Here is a 15,540-nt window from a genome sequence, read left to right on the forward strand (position 1 = left end):
TAATAGACAAAGTCCACCTGGGGCAAGTTCATTCCCAGTAAATCCAAATATGATGGAAAGGATTTGGATTATCATGGTCCCCAATGAGGAATGACCCAGAAAACTGCTTTGCTGGACCTGTTCCCTCAGACCCTGCTACACAGAACAGGCACAGGAGGAAGACACTACCCCGTGAGAAAAGACCAAAGAATTGCTTTAGACCAGGAACGTGCTATGCCACCACACTCACCTCTGGAGCATGGCCGTAACTGTATATGATGTGCAACAGACGGTCTTAAAGAAAACAATAATTGCCTAGTTTCAGAGCAAATTTTATCCCAGAAAAAAATCCATGTTGGTTTTCTTCCATTTTTTTCTTACTTCTGTATAGACCTTTGTCCTTCTTGTTGCATGTAAACTTAGTGCCATTTCCAGAGTGCCATGAGCCAGTTGGGTAAACAACCAGGCAATAGCGGTGTGCTCAGCAGAAAGCCTGTCCTGATTTACAGCCTCCCTGGAGTAGCTAGGTTAAATAACACTGGTAGAAATCAGCTATTCCTGCAGCAGATGATACTTCTGTTTATCGCATTATGTTGCAGACAAGTTTATATCATGCAGCTGCTCCGTGCATATGTTCCTACTACACTTTTAAGGGGGATACTGCAATCACTACGCAGCGGGAACTTCTGCTATAATAAAAACATGTGTGGGATGATGCAGGAGAAATTCCCTCCCCCGCAGCTCTTACACCATAGATGCTGTTATTCTACACTCTTGGTTCCCTTATCTCCTTAATTTTTCCCCCTTTCTAAAAATATTTCCCTTCTGAAACAAGAAACATTCTCAGTTTTGTGCTTAATTTTGGAGACTGGAGTGTGCAGGAGGTGAAGGAAAGGGACAGTTCTGCAGGAATTTTCTGAAGGTCATGGGCAACAGACGAGTGCATGGATCATTACAAGAAACAAGACTGGAACTGCAGGTGAAAAAACCTGAGCCTAGATACAGCTAGTAAGGAAGAGAGCAGTCAGGTGGGGGAGTTTTAAAAGTGATGTTCAAGATCTAAGCTTTAGAGGTTATTGAACCTTCAAGCATTTAGGTTTGGGTTTTGCAGTGGATTCACTAAAGCCTCATGTTGCTGTGCTGCCTTGATAGGTGTTGTGCAGCTGTTTTCCTTGGCAAATTTGAGATTCTTTTGGAAAATTAACGTATCATTAGAACAAAATGAAGTAAGAGAAGGTAAAAATACTGGTCACCCAGACATAAGTGAAGCACATTGTGAGGAAGCGGCTTGTGCAAAGTCACTGCAGGTCAGTGAGAAAGCCAGGAAACAAAATGCCTTTTGACTCCTGGCCAGTCCTAGCCTCTGGATCATGTTGCCTCTTCCTTGGGAGTAAATACCAACACTTGATTTGGCCAAAACTACATTACAGGGGTGAAGCAGCAAACTCCCTTGTTGACTTTCCAGGCAGGCATCAGATCTCTGCCCCAAGCTGGCACACTAACAACGTGCCCAGGACTTCTGTGCAGCTGAGACTTATGGACAGAAACAAGGTAGGAAACCACAGGGTGCCCAGGAAGGGCTGATGCTAAGCTTGTGGGATGACTTGTATTGACTTTGCACAACTGCAGAGGAAAACTAGAGAACAGTTTAGTGTTCTACATGCTTATGGAAGGATGCCAAAGCATAGAGCAAAGCAGTGAAAGGATTGTCAAACAAAGTAGGGTGGGAAAGTCTTGCTCCAAATGATTGACAGGCTGAGGGGCAGACCTGCCAGCCTTAATCCTATTAGGTTGTTGGTGAAGCTGATGGGAGCTGCCAGAACTGAGGCACGACCCTGCAAATAGGGGCAAAACATGGTTTCAGCTGCCAAGGTCTTTTGGAGGAGAGTGGGGTTAGAGAGCAGAGGGAGAGAGTTTGTTCTCTCAAGCATGATCTGGAGAAGCAGTAGCATTTATAGGCCTTGTGGAAAAAAGGCTTTTAAGGAGATTACATCATAGCTAGTTTCTGTGTTAACACTTGGGTCTGGCATTTATCTTTACAATGCATGCTCACGTCAGCCACTGCCCTGGGATCTGACTTTGTCCCGTGTTTTTCTAACCAGCAGTCTCCTGATGAGATGCCGCTTCTCCCTCACCATCTGATACTCTTGCCACATAATGGACTGGATTGTTTTCACCCCGATTAAATCACACCCTGTCGGTTTCTGTCCCGAGCAAATGAGAACTGAAGCCTGTGCTTTGCGAGTCAGCCTCCTCCTTGCAGCAACACGGACCCTGGAGAGCCTCATGGGCACAGTCACATCTGCTGCTCTCCGCAACCAGGATCAGCGCCAGGCTGGGCAGCACCGACACAGTCCTAGGGACACTCCCAGGTAGTCCTAAGCACTGCCTCCCTGTGCGAGCTGTCACTCAGGAGAGCCCTGTCGGACTTGGTGGCCTGTTTTCTGAAACGCATCAATCAGATTAGTGGGTATCTGGTGCCTCTAAGAAACAGGTCACAAGTGCCTGAGAATTTGCTGTTAAATTAGTACCCTGGAATTTATTTTAGAAGGTGACCTGATTTCCAGAGGTTCTGAGTGCTCAGAGAGTCAGGATGCTTTATGTTGGATATGTAGATATACAATCTTAAATTTAATCTTCTGAGTTTTATGATACAGGCTTTAACCCTTCTTTACTTAGGCAGTGCCTCTGTGGGTGGAAGACAGAAACTTCTCTCAGGATGTGGTTTCCTGGCTCAACTCCCCCCTTTGCTTGTTGGGTGACTTTCGAAAGATCTCCACTCCAGCCTTGTTTCTCCATCTCCAGGATGGGAACAGTAGCCTCAGCTTTCCAAACAGTTGCAAAATGTAGGGACAGAAAGTGCAACATAAGGCTGCATGTCAGCAGCATTGTTACTTCTTTCCCAATTCGCTAATAAGACCAAACAGGCACATTTATAAGTACTTCATCTATATTTCTACCACAACTAGCTGTATTTCCCTGAGCTTCCTGTCAACTACCTATTCAAGGAAACACAGCAGTGAGGCCAAGCTCTGTGACAGAACAGCAGAGCACAGCCCTGACCTGGGGACAGTAATTCTCAGTTCTTTTAAACAGAGGCACCACTGAGAGACAGAGAGATGTGCCAGGACAGTACCATCCACTTCATTGCACAAACACACAGTCTGACCCTCCAGTGGTGAGTGATGTGCACAGCCACGTTCTGAGCACTGGCAATTCTTCAGTGGGGAAAACTCAGTGCTGAGCATCATCTGCTTGTCCCAGCAAACTGTAGGACCTCGTCACATTACAGCAGTGAAAAGAGTACTGAACCTTCATGCTAAGTCTGCCTTTGCTGTTTTGGCACTCTGATACCTGAAAGCATATCAGCATATTTCCATCAGCAAGCACATGCACACAGACATGGATACAGGTATCTATATATGCCCTGCTTCCCCCTCCCCTTTCTGTTTTGGCTTGCACAGATTTCCTAGGAAGGATCTAAAAGTGAATATGATACACAGAGACGAGTGGACTCCCAATATGTTTTAAGGATGAACTTGGTGCCTGTAATAGGGTGTAATCAGCCTTGCAAAGCAAGTGAGTATTACAGCCCATGCCCTGCCATCATGCCCCAGTGATCCTGTGGCCACTTCTGCAAGGAGCTGGTTGGCTGCCCTGCTGTGCCAGGCTGTTCCTTGCTGCATCTCATAACAAGGCTGAAAAAACCCAGAAGCTTCTGGTTTGGCATTGGCTGTGGTGGGCCCCTGCCTGCTGAAACGCACATAGCTCAGTTCAAGAGTTAGAACACAGGCAGGAGGAAGTTTGCTGCTGTGAATCAAGTATGTGGAGACTCTTCAAGCTTCCTGGGAAAAGGGCTACTTTTGTTTGCAGGCTTATGACACTGGGTCTTGAGCCATTTGACATCAGACAAAAGTAGGGACCAGTGAAAGAAGTAAAGGGTTGCTTCCAAACTTGAGCTCACTGGGGACAGGAGATGCATTTACCCACCTCTATCACATCACCAATATCAGCTCCCAAATCCACTGCAGTTAGGTATAAAAAGAAATGAATCTTCTGGACAGTTTCTCCCTCAGTCAAGCTGGCTTGCTTTCAGGCTGTTTCAGAGGCTGTTTTAGGGCAGAAGCTCATCACCAGCTACCAGGTATGTCAAGAGAGATAGGCTCCTTCATGGGGCAGCACAGATGCAGAGGGCATCTCACAGAGAAGCAATTGCCAAGGAACAGAGACATTAAGTAGAAAATTGGCCCCATCCTCCCTTGTGACCTGCTGGCCACCACTTGCCTCAGACCAACAGAGAAGGTGTGATTAGTAAACAGCACATAGAAAGCATCTGCTCACTACAAAATAAGGTGGAGTGGGCCATAGCTTAGGACACTTGCTGAGAGCTAAGTGGTTTGGAGAGCTCCTTCAGCATCTATCTGCATTTTTGGGTGATTAAAGCCCTTAAAAAGCCAGCCCTTGCTTCCACTGAGCCTCAGGCATCCTTGGATGAAATCCATGCCCCAAAAGGTGCTGTGAAGGCAAGTTCTGGTGAGCCTGTTACAGTCTTGTGGTAGTATATGGACACTGTAAGTACATGTAACAATAGCCTTTCAGGGTCGTCAATTCCCAGAACTGCTGATATAATCTCCTTTGTCAGGGTTTTGTTGAAGCTGTATCATCGACAGAGGAGAAATAAGGACCTAGTGCTGGTTTGCACCATGGGTCCATGTCCAGCCCCTCAGGCTGCTTCCTTTAATTCATTACTGTGTGGTGATGGCACGGCCATAAGCTCTGCATCTCCTGGCATCGTGAATGCTTTGTTGTCTCCACTGTGTGGTGGTGCAGCCTCCTTTTCAGTGAGTGGTAGGACAGGACACAGCTGACCAATTCTATAGCAATCACTGTTCGCTTTTGAGCCTAATATTAATCTTCAGTGCTTGACATCCACTAGTCTCAAATCCAAAGTTTGCAGAGGTGAAAACATATCTCTGCTTCAGATATGATAACTCTGAGTGGCAGAGGGGGTAGCTGACACTCTTGGGTTCTCCCAGCAGGTTAGTGGCAGAGGAAGAAGCAGCACCCAGGACTCTTTTTGCCATTCCCCACAGAGTGGGCAAGATGCTTCCTTTGCTGGAGTCACAGTACATCACCATCAAGTCTTCTAAAAGTCTATCAATTTTCCAGCTCTTGCAGTGAACAAGCCTTCAAAGCAGAGATGATATAGGCTGAAATTCAAACAGCTGAAACATGATTTCAGGAGTCTAAACTCCTATATTGATGATCAGTCTTTCACCAGCAAATGATGAATAAGATACCTCAGGGCTGGCAGATTCAATCCCACAGAAAGATGACAGATTTTCTTGGTGTAATGTTCCACATACAGCTTGAATTAAAGTCCAGATCCGCACAACTTCTTCAGGTTCAACAGTATTCACATGAGTGGTGCCATCAAAGTCACAGGCTGTGCAATGTGAATAAAATTCAGTGCTACTGGTATGATTACGATACCATCTTGTAGATCCTTAATGGCTTTTTAAAGGAATCAGGAACCTTCAGGTAATAGCAAAGACTGGACATGCTGCACATCTTAGAGCTGAACCTTTCTCAAAATCAGTGCCTTCAGGGAAGGCTGATACAAAACCAGCTTCAGCCAACTAAAGACTGAATTCCCTAACACAGATTATGGAACACTTGGAAATACTTGAAATATTTTCCTAATGTGTTAATAGCAGCAGTTTCTAAGGCACTGGTTTGTGTTCATCTCTGAAAAATTAATGGTTTGCCTGTTGGGCACTCCTCTATATGGAGAGAGTGACTATAATGACACACACTTCAGATTGGTAAGTGCAGATGGCTTAAAAAAGTTCACTTTACAAAGAAAACCATATTGCAAGTCATCTGTCTAAGGTTTAGGGAACAGCTGGCTGCCTGTGCAGCTCATACTTCTGTTGGTGTATGGCATCTATATAAACATAATCCTCCTGCTTGATATTATGTGATTTATTCCTTTTATCACTTCAATGGCTCAGTTATTGCTGAAGTAAAGGCTACAGTGATCACATAAAAATGTCCCCGAGGAGATCAATTAATAATTCCCATACCTAATGCACTCAAGTTCCTTTTCGAATTGCATTCAGGTTCAACTTAAGAGAAATGAAATTGATGACCCACCCAAAGTAAAATGGAGCTGAAGTGTGAAATGCCTTCCAAACCCAAGGTGAGCTTAATTCTAGCATAAATAAAATTGCATTTATCAACTGATACATTTTCATGCAGTTTCCGTAAAATATAAATTCCTTCAAAAGGCAATTTCATGACACTAACAGATCAAGGTGTTTCACCATGCCAAATGCCCAACATGAAGTCCTCAATTACTACTCTGTGAAAGCTAAAAGAGAAGGCACAGGACACCTTACAGTCACAAATGAAAGCAAATTGGTTACACGTTGCTATCTGCACTGTCCTCAGGCTCTACATAGAAATCTAAACCTGCACAGGGAGGGGAGCTTTTGTAGAGGTGCTGCTCACCATCACTCCCTACTGAAGTCTACAGCAGTAAGCAGCCCATGTTGCAGAATGATGCCTCATAAAGCTAAGGTAGAGCACCTACAGCTTGCCAAATCAAAGCACGGGATAAACCAAACCCTCCCCATGCTCCACTGATAGCAATTTCCTTTGATAGTGGCTATGAAATAAGATTATGCATTGCTTCCAGAAGGAAAGGAGAATGTCCAGGGGTGATTCAAGAGAATCTGCTCCATTGGTAAGAGTTCAGTTTAATAACAGCATTTGTCAAGGAACAGATCTTTGTCTAAAAATATTTCTAACCAATGAACTGACGAAATACCAGCTCCATTTAAAAGACACTTCAAAATTATAGAACGATTCATTTTAGCAACAATTAGGAATCCACAATCTGCTGCTTTATTTATGTGGTTATAGTGTGATATGATTTACTAGTGGAAGTGTTAAATTAACTTGCATAATTATCGATGACAGTTTTTGGCAGTGGGATCAGATATTAACCTATGTTCATACTCTATTAATGGACACTATATCCTCAATTTGGAATAACATTCCAAATTTCCAGACTGCTGCTTCCTTGATCTGCTATGTTGACTTAAAAATTATCAATAAGCTGCAATTACACAAGGAGTGCAACACCTTTCTATCACGTTCACAACAATATAATGCAGAAAACCATTACAAGAACATATTTCTGTGGGTCTGCTTTTCCGAGGTCAGCTGCTTAGCCTTCCCTGCTGGAACAGCTTGTGCCAATTAAGCATTTATTTCTGACTTGTCGCGATGAGGCACAACTCCTTCTGCCAGGGGCAGGGGAACCTACAATTACTTGTAAATCAGCAGCCTCTGACTCATCTGTAACTTCACTGAAGATTCGTTATCTTCTTAATCAGTGAAATGGTAGGCATGTACGAATGCACTGCCATTCACAGAGGGAATTAATGTCTTCAGCTTAGCCAACTCCTTCTGCTTGGCAAAAAATAAAAAAAAATCAAGCTGTTGGAGTAGGCATTTAGGAGTAGAAAGGACTGTTCTACTGCAGAATCAGTTTAATATCTGGTGCTTCTTTTTATTTTTTTTTCAAAATTAGACAATGCTTTTAATCTATAGATAACAGAACTCCCACTGATTCCTGCACTGCAAAATCTGGCCTGAGGCTCTTACTTTTAAATACTTCAAAATGTATGAACGAGTGCATTTTCAAGAGAGTGGATTTTTCCATTATATAGATTTGTTACTGCATGAAAAATTCAAAACAAATATGCAAGGTCCCAGAGCAGGGGGAAGATACATCACTTGCCTAAGTAACAATTAGACTTGACAAAACATTTCAGAATTTATTGTGGGGAGAAACTTTGAATTAGAAAAGCAGTGGAAGGTGTGACTGACAGTCTGATCTAACCACTGTTTTTAACAAATAGGCAGAAAGTTTGCAACACCCCAATATGAGGAGATGTTAGGTGCACTAGTGATAGCAAAAATCTATCATGAAAGTATAAGCATGAACCTTTCCAGTCTTACTTGCTTCCTAGTCACTAATCCAACTCTTCAGACTTAATATAACATCTCAGATGCCCAAACTATTTCAAACTTCATATTTGATTGCTGCTTAAGGAATCTCCTCACCCTAAATAATTTTTTCGTTTTGACTGAGGGGTGAGGACTTGTAACTTTTATTCCTACACCAGAAATAACTGTGCTAAATGCAAAACATATCAGGATTTTGAAGTCTTTATGTGTTCAGTGATAAAATCAGAGGTGCCTGCAGTTTGAGGCAAGAAATTCAATCACTGTATTTCTGTTTTAGGTGGGTGAATTCTGCCTAAATCCAATCTTGGATACTCAATGATTCGGTTCACTGTGCTAAGTGAGAAGGTAGAGTCCATGATGTGAAAACAGCATGACTGGGACCTGGACTAGACCCTGTGCCATCATCCATGACTCCAGGCTGTGGGGTTGGATTTCAATTTAGATTTGAAAGCCTCAAAATCCTCCTGCCAGTTCTGAGAGTCACAATTCTCCAGTAACATGAAAGTGTATGTGGGAGAAGACAAGAATTGAATTTTGGTTTTGCTTTGTAAGTTATGAACAATGCTCTCACACAAGACTGTAATTCACAGTATGACAGCTGTGTTACCAAAACTGGAAGGGCTTCCCTGTTTCTGCATTCTGTTTGCATTTAAAAAAAAATCACTGTCTAGACCAGACTTGTGGTAAAACAGTATTCTCTCACAGTAGCAGTCACCACCATAAATGTCTTCATGTAGGAGATGATGTGCCCCCTGCCATTCTGGGGCTAGTGCAGCTCTCTCTCTGCTGTTTTTCAGTTTTGGTAGTCACTATGTTGTATGAAGTATAGAGGAAAATGTCTTTCCCATATTATAAAACAAACTCACTCCTGTCTGTTTGCTAACAATTCCTTTGGGGATCAGATCAGCAGCTGGGAGAAATCAACCCAAGACTCCTCAAGCATACCCAAATATCTCAAAACTCCTCAGAACCAGTCCTTCAGGCAGAAGGGCAATAGGTGAAAACTGGTCCTGCCAGTTAAGCCCTTAGGGCCAGCAGCTTTGCAGTGGCTGCTTGTAAAGGTACAAAGCCCTCACAAGACAAAATGCCTAACCAACGGGAAACTTCAAGTCAGAGCACTCTGAGATGCTCAACCCCTATTGCAGCAGCCTACATTAGACTGACCACAGCTAATTATTTGGCAGCTCATATTTTAAGACACGTGATGTCCTCCAGGAAGATTGCAATTTATTTTGCAATCACAGCCTCCCCTCAGCTCCTAAGAGACAATCAGACCTCCGCCAAGGACAGAAGTCCTTTTGGCATTGCGTAGGCAAACACATCTACATCCATATCCATGCACTACAAGTGACGTGGTGAGCATCAGGACTATGCTCAGCTCTCCTGCTGGAATAACCATGTGGAGACAGTGTTCAGCTCATTCTTTGGATTCATACTGGATCACCCTGTCCATTCTACCACCAGGATTTAGGTCATAGAAAAGCCTAAGGAAAACCCATTTCTTATTCTTTTATGTCCCAGAGCCATACAATTTTTATTTCTATAACAAGTTCCTGCTGTGCAAGATATGTTGTGCAGCCAACACACTGGAGGGAAGGGATGCCACCCAGAGGGACCTCGACAGGCTTGAGAAGAAGGCCCTTGCAAACCTCATGAAGTTCAACAAGGCCCTGCACCTGGGTCAGGACAATCCAGAGCACAAATACAAGCTGGGTGGAGGATGGATTAAGAGCAGCCCTGAGGAGAAGGACTTGGGGGTGTTGGTGGACAAGAAGCTTGACATGACCCAGCAGTGTGCTTTTGCAGCCCAGAAACCCAACTGTGTCCTGAGCAGCATCAATACAAGCATGACCAACAGGTCCAGGGAGGTGATTCTCCCTTTTACTCCACCCTCATGAGATCACACCTGCAGTACTGTGATTAGCTCTTGGGTGATCAGCATAAGGAGCACATGGACCTGTTGGAGGTCTCACAGGAGGGCCATGAAGATGATCAGAGGGCTGGAGCACGTCTTCCACGAAGACAGGATGATAGAGTTGGGGTTGTTCAGTCTGGAGTAAGAAGGCTCCAGGGAGACCTTATAGCACTTGCCAGTACCTAAAGGAAACCTACAAGAGGGCTGGAGAGGGACTTTTACAAGGGCGTGTATGAATAAGGACAAGGGCTAATGGAATTAAACAGGAAGATTTTAAGTTTAGGTTAGATATTAGGAAGAAATTCTTTACTGTGAAGGTGGTGAGGCACTAGAACAGGTTGTTCAGAGAATATGTGGATGCCCCATCCCTGGAAATGTTCAAGGTCAGGTTGGATGGGGCTTTGAGGAACCTGGTCTAGTGGAAGGTGTCCTTGCCCATGGCAGTGGGGTTGGAATTAGATGATCTTCAAGGTCCATTTTAACCTAAACCATTCCAAGATTTTATGATCTGTTGCAAGAGATCTGAATGCTCTTTCCAAAATTAAGCTGAATATCTGAGCTTTTATCGTTGCCAAAAGGTTTCACCATTCCTGCAGCTGGCCATTTTTATTTTGGCATTTTCACCAATCCAAATAATTAGTTAATTAGATGTTCTATCTCCAAAGATAAAGGAAGAGATTTCACCTTGAAAAACAAAATCATACAATTACTGCATGGAGATTAGAGTTCTCTGCGCTGATGTCATTCACTTTGGCTGTGCACTGTTGTGATCATGCCTGATCTCAACTGATAGCTAAGGGCAAACTTTCACTGAGGTCAGGAGCTGTAAAGACTTCACTGTATACCTATGTGCAAGAATCCAACAAGTGAGAGATTGGTTCATGTATCCAGACCCAGCTTAAGTTTCCTCCTAGAAATTTTGACTGAAGCAATGTTTGACTGAACACTTCCATCATCCAGAGAACAGATGTCAGTACCAAGGACTCCTCATCCACCACAGGAGATGGGTAGAGCAGAGACAGCAAATACTGTTCACCAGCCAGTGAGGTGCTCATGCTGAATATCCTTTTTCTTCCTTGTACCATTTTGAAGAAGTCACTTCTGAAATGTTTTTTTCCTCAGACCTTACACAGGTTAAAACTGATACTGACTGCAATGTATGTCTAGCTCTAACCCTTTCCTGCTTTGAAAGCCTGGCTTTTACTTTCAAACAAAGTGCTTTCTTTGCAATGCCCCTGGAGAAACCTGCATGCTCACAGAGTATTTAAGGGTTGACAACAGCAGTTTTTTTAGATTTTTAAGGGTCAACATCAATTGAACTAGCTTAATCTCATGGGTCCATGAAGCTGGGTCAGAAATGCTGCCTAAACAAGTACTCTATCCACCTTGCCTTAGTCTGGCTGAAATCCAGAGACAAGGAGGAAAGCAGATGGAGGGAAAAAGACACAGTTAATTAAAGGCAAGGTTCTGAGCATCTCTATCTCCTTCAGGTCATAATAGGCATATCTAGGGAACACACTCAATTTCATCGTAAGTTCCTCCTTCCTTTGCTGTCAGCATCTAAGCTTAGTTGGCCTTAGGCCTCTCAGAGCCTCATGAGCTTTCCCTTCACTTCATCAAGGAGCAGTTTTCTAGGCACGGGTTAAAGAGCAGACTGCTGCTTGCATAAGGAGAGTTACTCCGGAAACATCAATATGCCAGACCATCTGAAGGAACTGCAGTCAGCTCAGTGACCATGTCTCCTGACAGCCCCATCACTTCATCACGCAGTCCCCACCACCCTAGTTACTTCTAACATGGGCTGGAGCCCTTCTCCTTAAAGAACCTCAGTATGGTACACATCTATACTGAACAAGACAGCAGCATCTAAATGGGATGCCAACAAATTGCATCTGGAATGAAGCTCAGGAAACTCAAAAATACTCCATGTATCCCACTTTACTGAAAGGGATAATGGTGAACCAGCAATACAGAGAGAAGCAACACCCACAGGGACCAGCGTGGCTGATGGCAGCCTTCATTTAGATAGATGGATTCACTAGGGCAGACCAGGAGTCCTCCACTTAGAGAGGAGGAGGCACATAGATATGCTGCCATGAAGGAATCAGCTGCAGAGCGAAGGCAGGAGCAGAGGTTGGATGGGACACCAGAAACACCAGTGGTCTGTATGAAGGAGTTAGAAATGTGGGAAAAGAAGGCCTGGGGTCATGCCTGAAGGAGGACAAAAGCAGTTTATTTAATTTCCCATATTCATGTTGTTTCAGTCATTCACTCAGTGCCTCCTCAGGGTGTGCTGAAAAACTCTCCACACATTCCTGTTGTAAATACAGCACTACAATGGGGAGGTGTCTCCTAAAGCCTGGAAAGCTGGTGTTCCTATCACTACTCATGGTTTTAGACTGACTGCTCAGCTGTGTGTGATTCTACTCATTTTCTGCAGAGGGAATTATCTTATTTCCCTCAGAGTAAACACAACATTTGCCAGTTATTATATGTGAATTCTGGAATTCACAACATTCAGATATATTTTGTATAAATCTATCTACAGAGCTAAAGATTTGTCACTGGATCAACCTGTCAGTATCAAACTGCCTAAAGAGACACTAAATGCATTGTAATGGTTCCTGAGAGTCCTCAGTTGTCCTCAAGCACAATAAAAGCCTTTCATAGAGTGATTCAGCTGCTCACAGTTACCCAGTGCCATCCCATACATCCCAGTAGGGTTTGCAAAACATTCAGGTAGAACTAATGGAGAGGGTCTCCTGCTTTTCCATAGCAGCAACTGAAGACCACACAGGAGATGTCAAAGAGCACTAGATAGCTTCATTTAGCAGATAACCAAACTGTCAGTGTCTGTAGTGACTGGAGAGACAAGAATTTTGTATCTATTGGCTTTAATCATCCAGCCCAAACCACAGTAGCTGTTTTAGAGTTAATCAAAACCTCCAGCAACATTCAGTTTGATTGCAGAGAGCTTTTAAGGACAGTGCCTAGCAGACTGCAGCCTTTTGTGGCTCACAAAGCTCTGAGAGCAATGCCAGCATCTTTATGAAGCACCTCATGGCACAGACACTGTACCTTGTAAAGGTAAAAATCTTGCAGCTCCTGGGCTGCTGCTTTTTTGCAGAGTCCGTTCCAATCCTAAACTTTAAGCACTTAGAAAGTGCAAAGTGCAAGTTGAGCATCACCCAGTTCATAATTGCTTGTCTTGGTCCTTTACTGCCCTCCCTGAATACCATTTAAAAGCAGTGTCTATAACATCAATATTTAACGACCAGGCTTATTCCTTCTCACAAGGATGGGGATTGCTGTACATGTGGGCTAAATCACAGTGCCTAGACAGCTGATAATAATGAAAGCATCTTTCAAGATGAGGCACTTGATGCTACCCTAAAGCTTATTGGTGAAAGAAATGTGTAATGTATTTTTTTCATTGCATTTGAAATGAAGTAACTTGCTTAAATATTAGTCATCTGGATTCATACAGCTCATTTTTAGAACTGGGTTAGCACCTGGCAATCCAGCCTGAGCAAGCATCAGGCTATCCCATTCGCAGGCCCATTTGATTTCTTGTTCCTCTTATTGCAATGTATGACAGACTTCTTTTTTCTGACATGATTTCCTTCCCACTTCACAGGAGACAAATCCACGCACTCAGAGCAGCTGCCTGATGGCAGCCCAGAGAGGGGAAGCAGCCTGGCAACAGTGCCCTGCTTCCCAATGCAGCTGGGCAGCAGGGCTGCTCCCTGTGCCAACACTGCTGTGCCACATCTTATCTCCCTCAGGGCAACAGGGTACCCCAGGTACGAGAAAACAGAGTGGCAAAGTACTTCATTTTCTGGCTGTGATACAAAGATCAAGGGAATTTTCAGTATTACTGTCCATGACATTTTCCTGAACATTGAAAGAGATTTTCCTTGCTATAAAAACCATCCCTCTCTGCTTTCCCAGCTGTCTTTGTACTTCCTTTCCCAAGGGTTTCACTGTTGGTTTTTCTTTGCCTTTGCCTTAATTTTCTGCAGTGTAGCACAAGTACAAAGCATGCTCCTGGCAGAAAACACACTGAAAAATTCTGCCTGTCCTTTGCCTGACAAGGAGCTGTGCAGAAGCTTTCTTCGTGTCTTCTGCACATCTGGAGACAGCACTGATAAAGACAAACAGACAAATGATGATACCTAATGATTTATTCTTCCTTGGGGGAAGTGCTGAGGATACTAGATATACTTTGCAACACTGCTCCCAGGAGAGTTTATATAAGCAGGCAGAAGAATTAATAGGCAGCCTTATAGGGAGAGACTAATTTGTGAAAATGCATAAGCATTAAGGAGATTTGCTGGAATACCAGACACTTGGGACCTAAAAGTGTCTGTGCAGAGTCCAGACCATGTCTCTGCACCCCTGTGAGTGCATATAGCACTGGTGAGCTCTGTCCCACCGTGCAGGGACTGCCTCAGCTACTGCTCTACAGAAATGATCATCAGGAATCACAGGAATACTGATGTGGAAAGCAGCTGGCAGAGCAGGAACTGAAGGCACCAGGTGTGCTGGACATGGGGATGCACAGCTGGAAATTAGTAGGAGTTTGGATGGACTGGATAAGGCATCGGAGCACTGATTTGTATGAAGAGCAATAGATGAGTCTTAGCCTGTATGTGCATTAGTGGGAACACTGCTCACTTGCCATGGACTTCTGAGATGCCTCTGGGTTTTGTTACAGTTTTAAGTAACTTAAAACCAGTGAGACTGACTCACTGCTACGGCAAACCAGTAATGCTCCAGTGTCTTAATGACAGTCAAACCTACAGGATTGTTTAGAGGAGTGTTCGAATTTTTCTCTGCTTATATATTAATTTGCCTTGGAGCACACAGACCTTCAAGTGCACACCTGGCAATAAAGGAGGTCATGAAACTCAAGGGGCAGCAGAATGCTGTGTCTCTCTAGAAAAGCATTTCCCAGGGCTAGGGCATTAGGTAACCATTTAAAACTAGGGAATCATATATAACACAATGAAAGGAGGGAATTTCCGTGGCTTTTGTCCAAAACCCAAGCATTATTCATTGATCAGAAAACAGATCTCCATCTCTACTGAGAACACTTCTTCCTCCATTTGCTAAGTGGAAAATGACAAAGGAGCTAGCTGCACCCTCTCCCACAACCTTTCTCCTTCAGTCTGTCCAGGCATTCCCATTGCTTGGCCCTCCCTCAGTGCACCACAACTGTCCCAGTGGCTACTTACTCGGCACCGCTAGCAACCTCGGGGGTGGTGGAGGTGGAGGAGGCGGTGGTAACAGTGGAGGTGGCCTGCACTGGCAAATTTCCTGGCAGCTCTCTGTGACTTTGTCTGCTACAGGCTTGGAGCATGACTTCTGGGGCTCACCCTGAGTGATCTGTGAAGAAACAAGTCATTGCATGAGCAGCAGAAACAGTGAAAACTGGTTTTTCATGAATGTGTTTCTTAGACTTGAGTACCCGAGCCACATCTCAGACCTGCAGTGAGAACTGAGCTCGTGTTTCTCACTAAGGCGACTACAAAGAGATGTCTTCCCTATATGGTCCCCAATCTTTATCTTTTATTCTTTCACTCAACACAGTATCTTCATGACCT

General features: G+C 43.9%; 1 protein-coding gene across 1 annotated transcript in view; it reads right to left on the bottom strand.

The window, feature by feature from the left end:
• Window positions 1–15,540, bottom strand: part of PRIMA1 (proline rich membrane anchor 1) — a 48,465-nt gene that overhangs the window by 27,228 nt on the left and 5,697 nt on the right. Inside the window, exon 3 of the mRNA XM_009084454.1 lies at window positions 15,172–15,322. Coding sequence (XP_009082702.1) covers window positions 15,172–15,322 — 151 coding nt within the window. The remainder of the gene's footprint in view (window positions 1–15,171; window positions 15,323–15,540) is intronic.

The sequence above is a fragment of the Acanthisitta chloris genome, unplaced genomic scaffold (genome assembly GCF_000695815.1).
Source record: "Acanthisitta chloris isolate BGI_N310 unplaced genomic scaffold, ASM69581v1 scaffold11941, whole genome shotgun sequence".
NCBI classification, from domain to species: Eukaryota; Metazoa; Chordata; class Aves; order Passeriformes; family Acanthisittidae; genus Acanthisitta; species Acanthisitta chloris.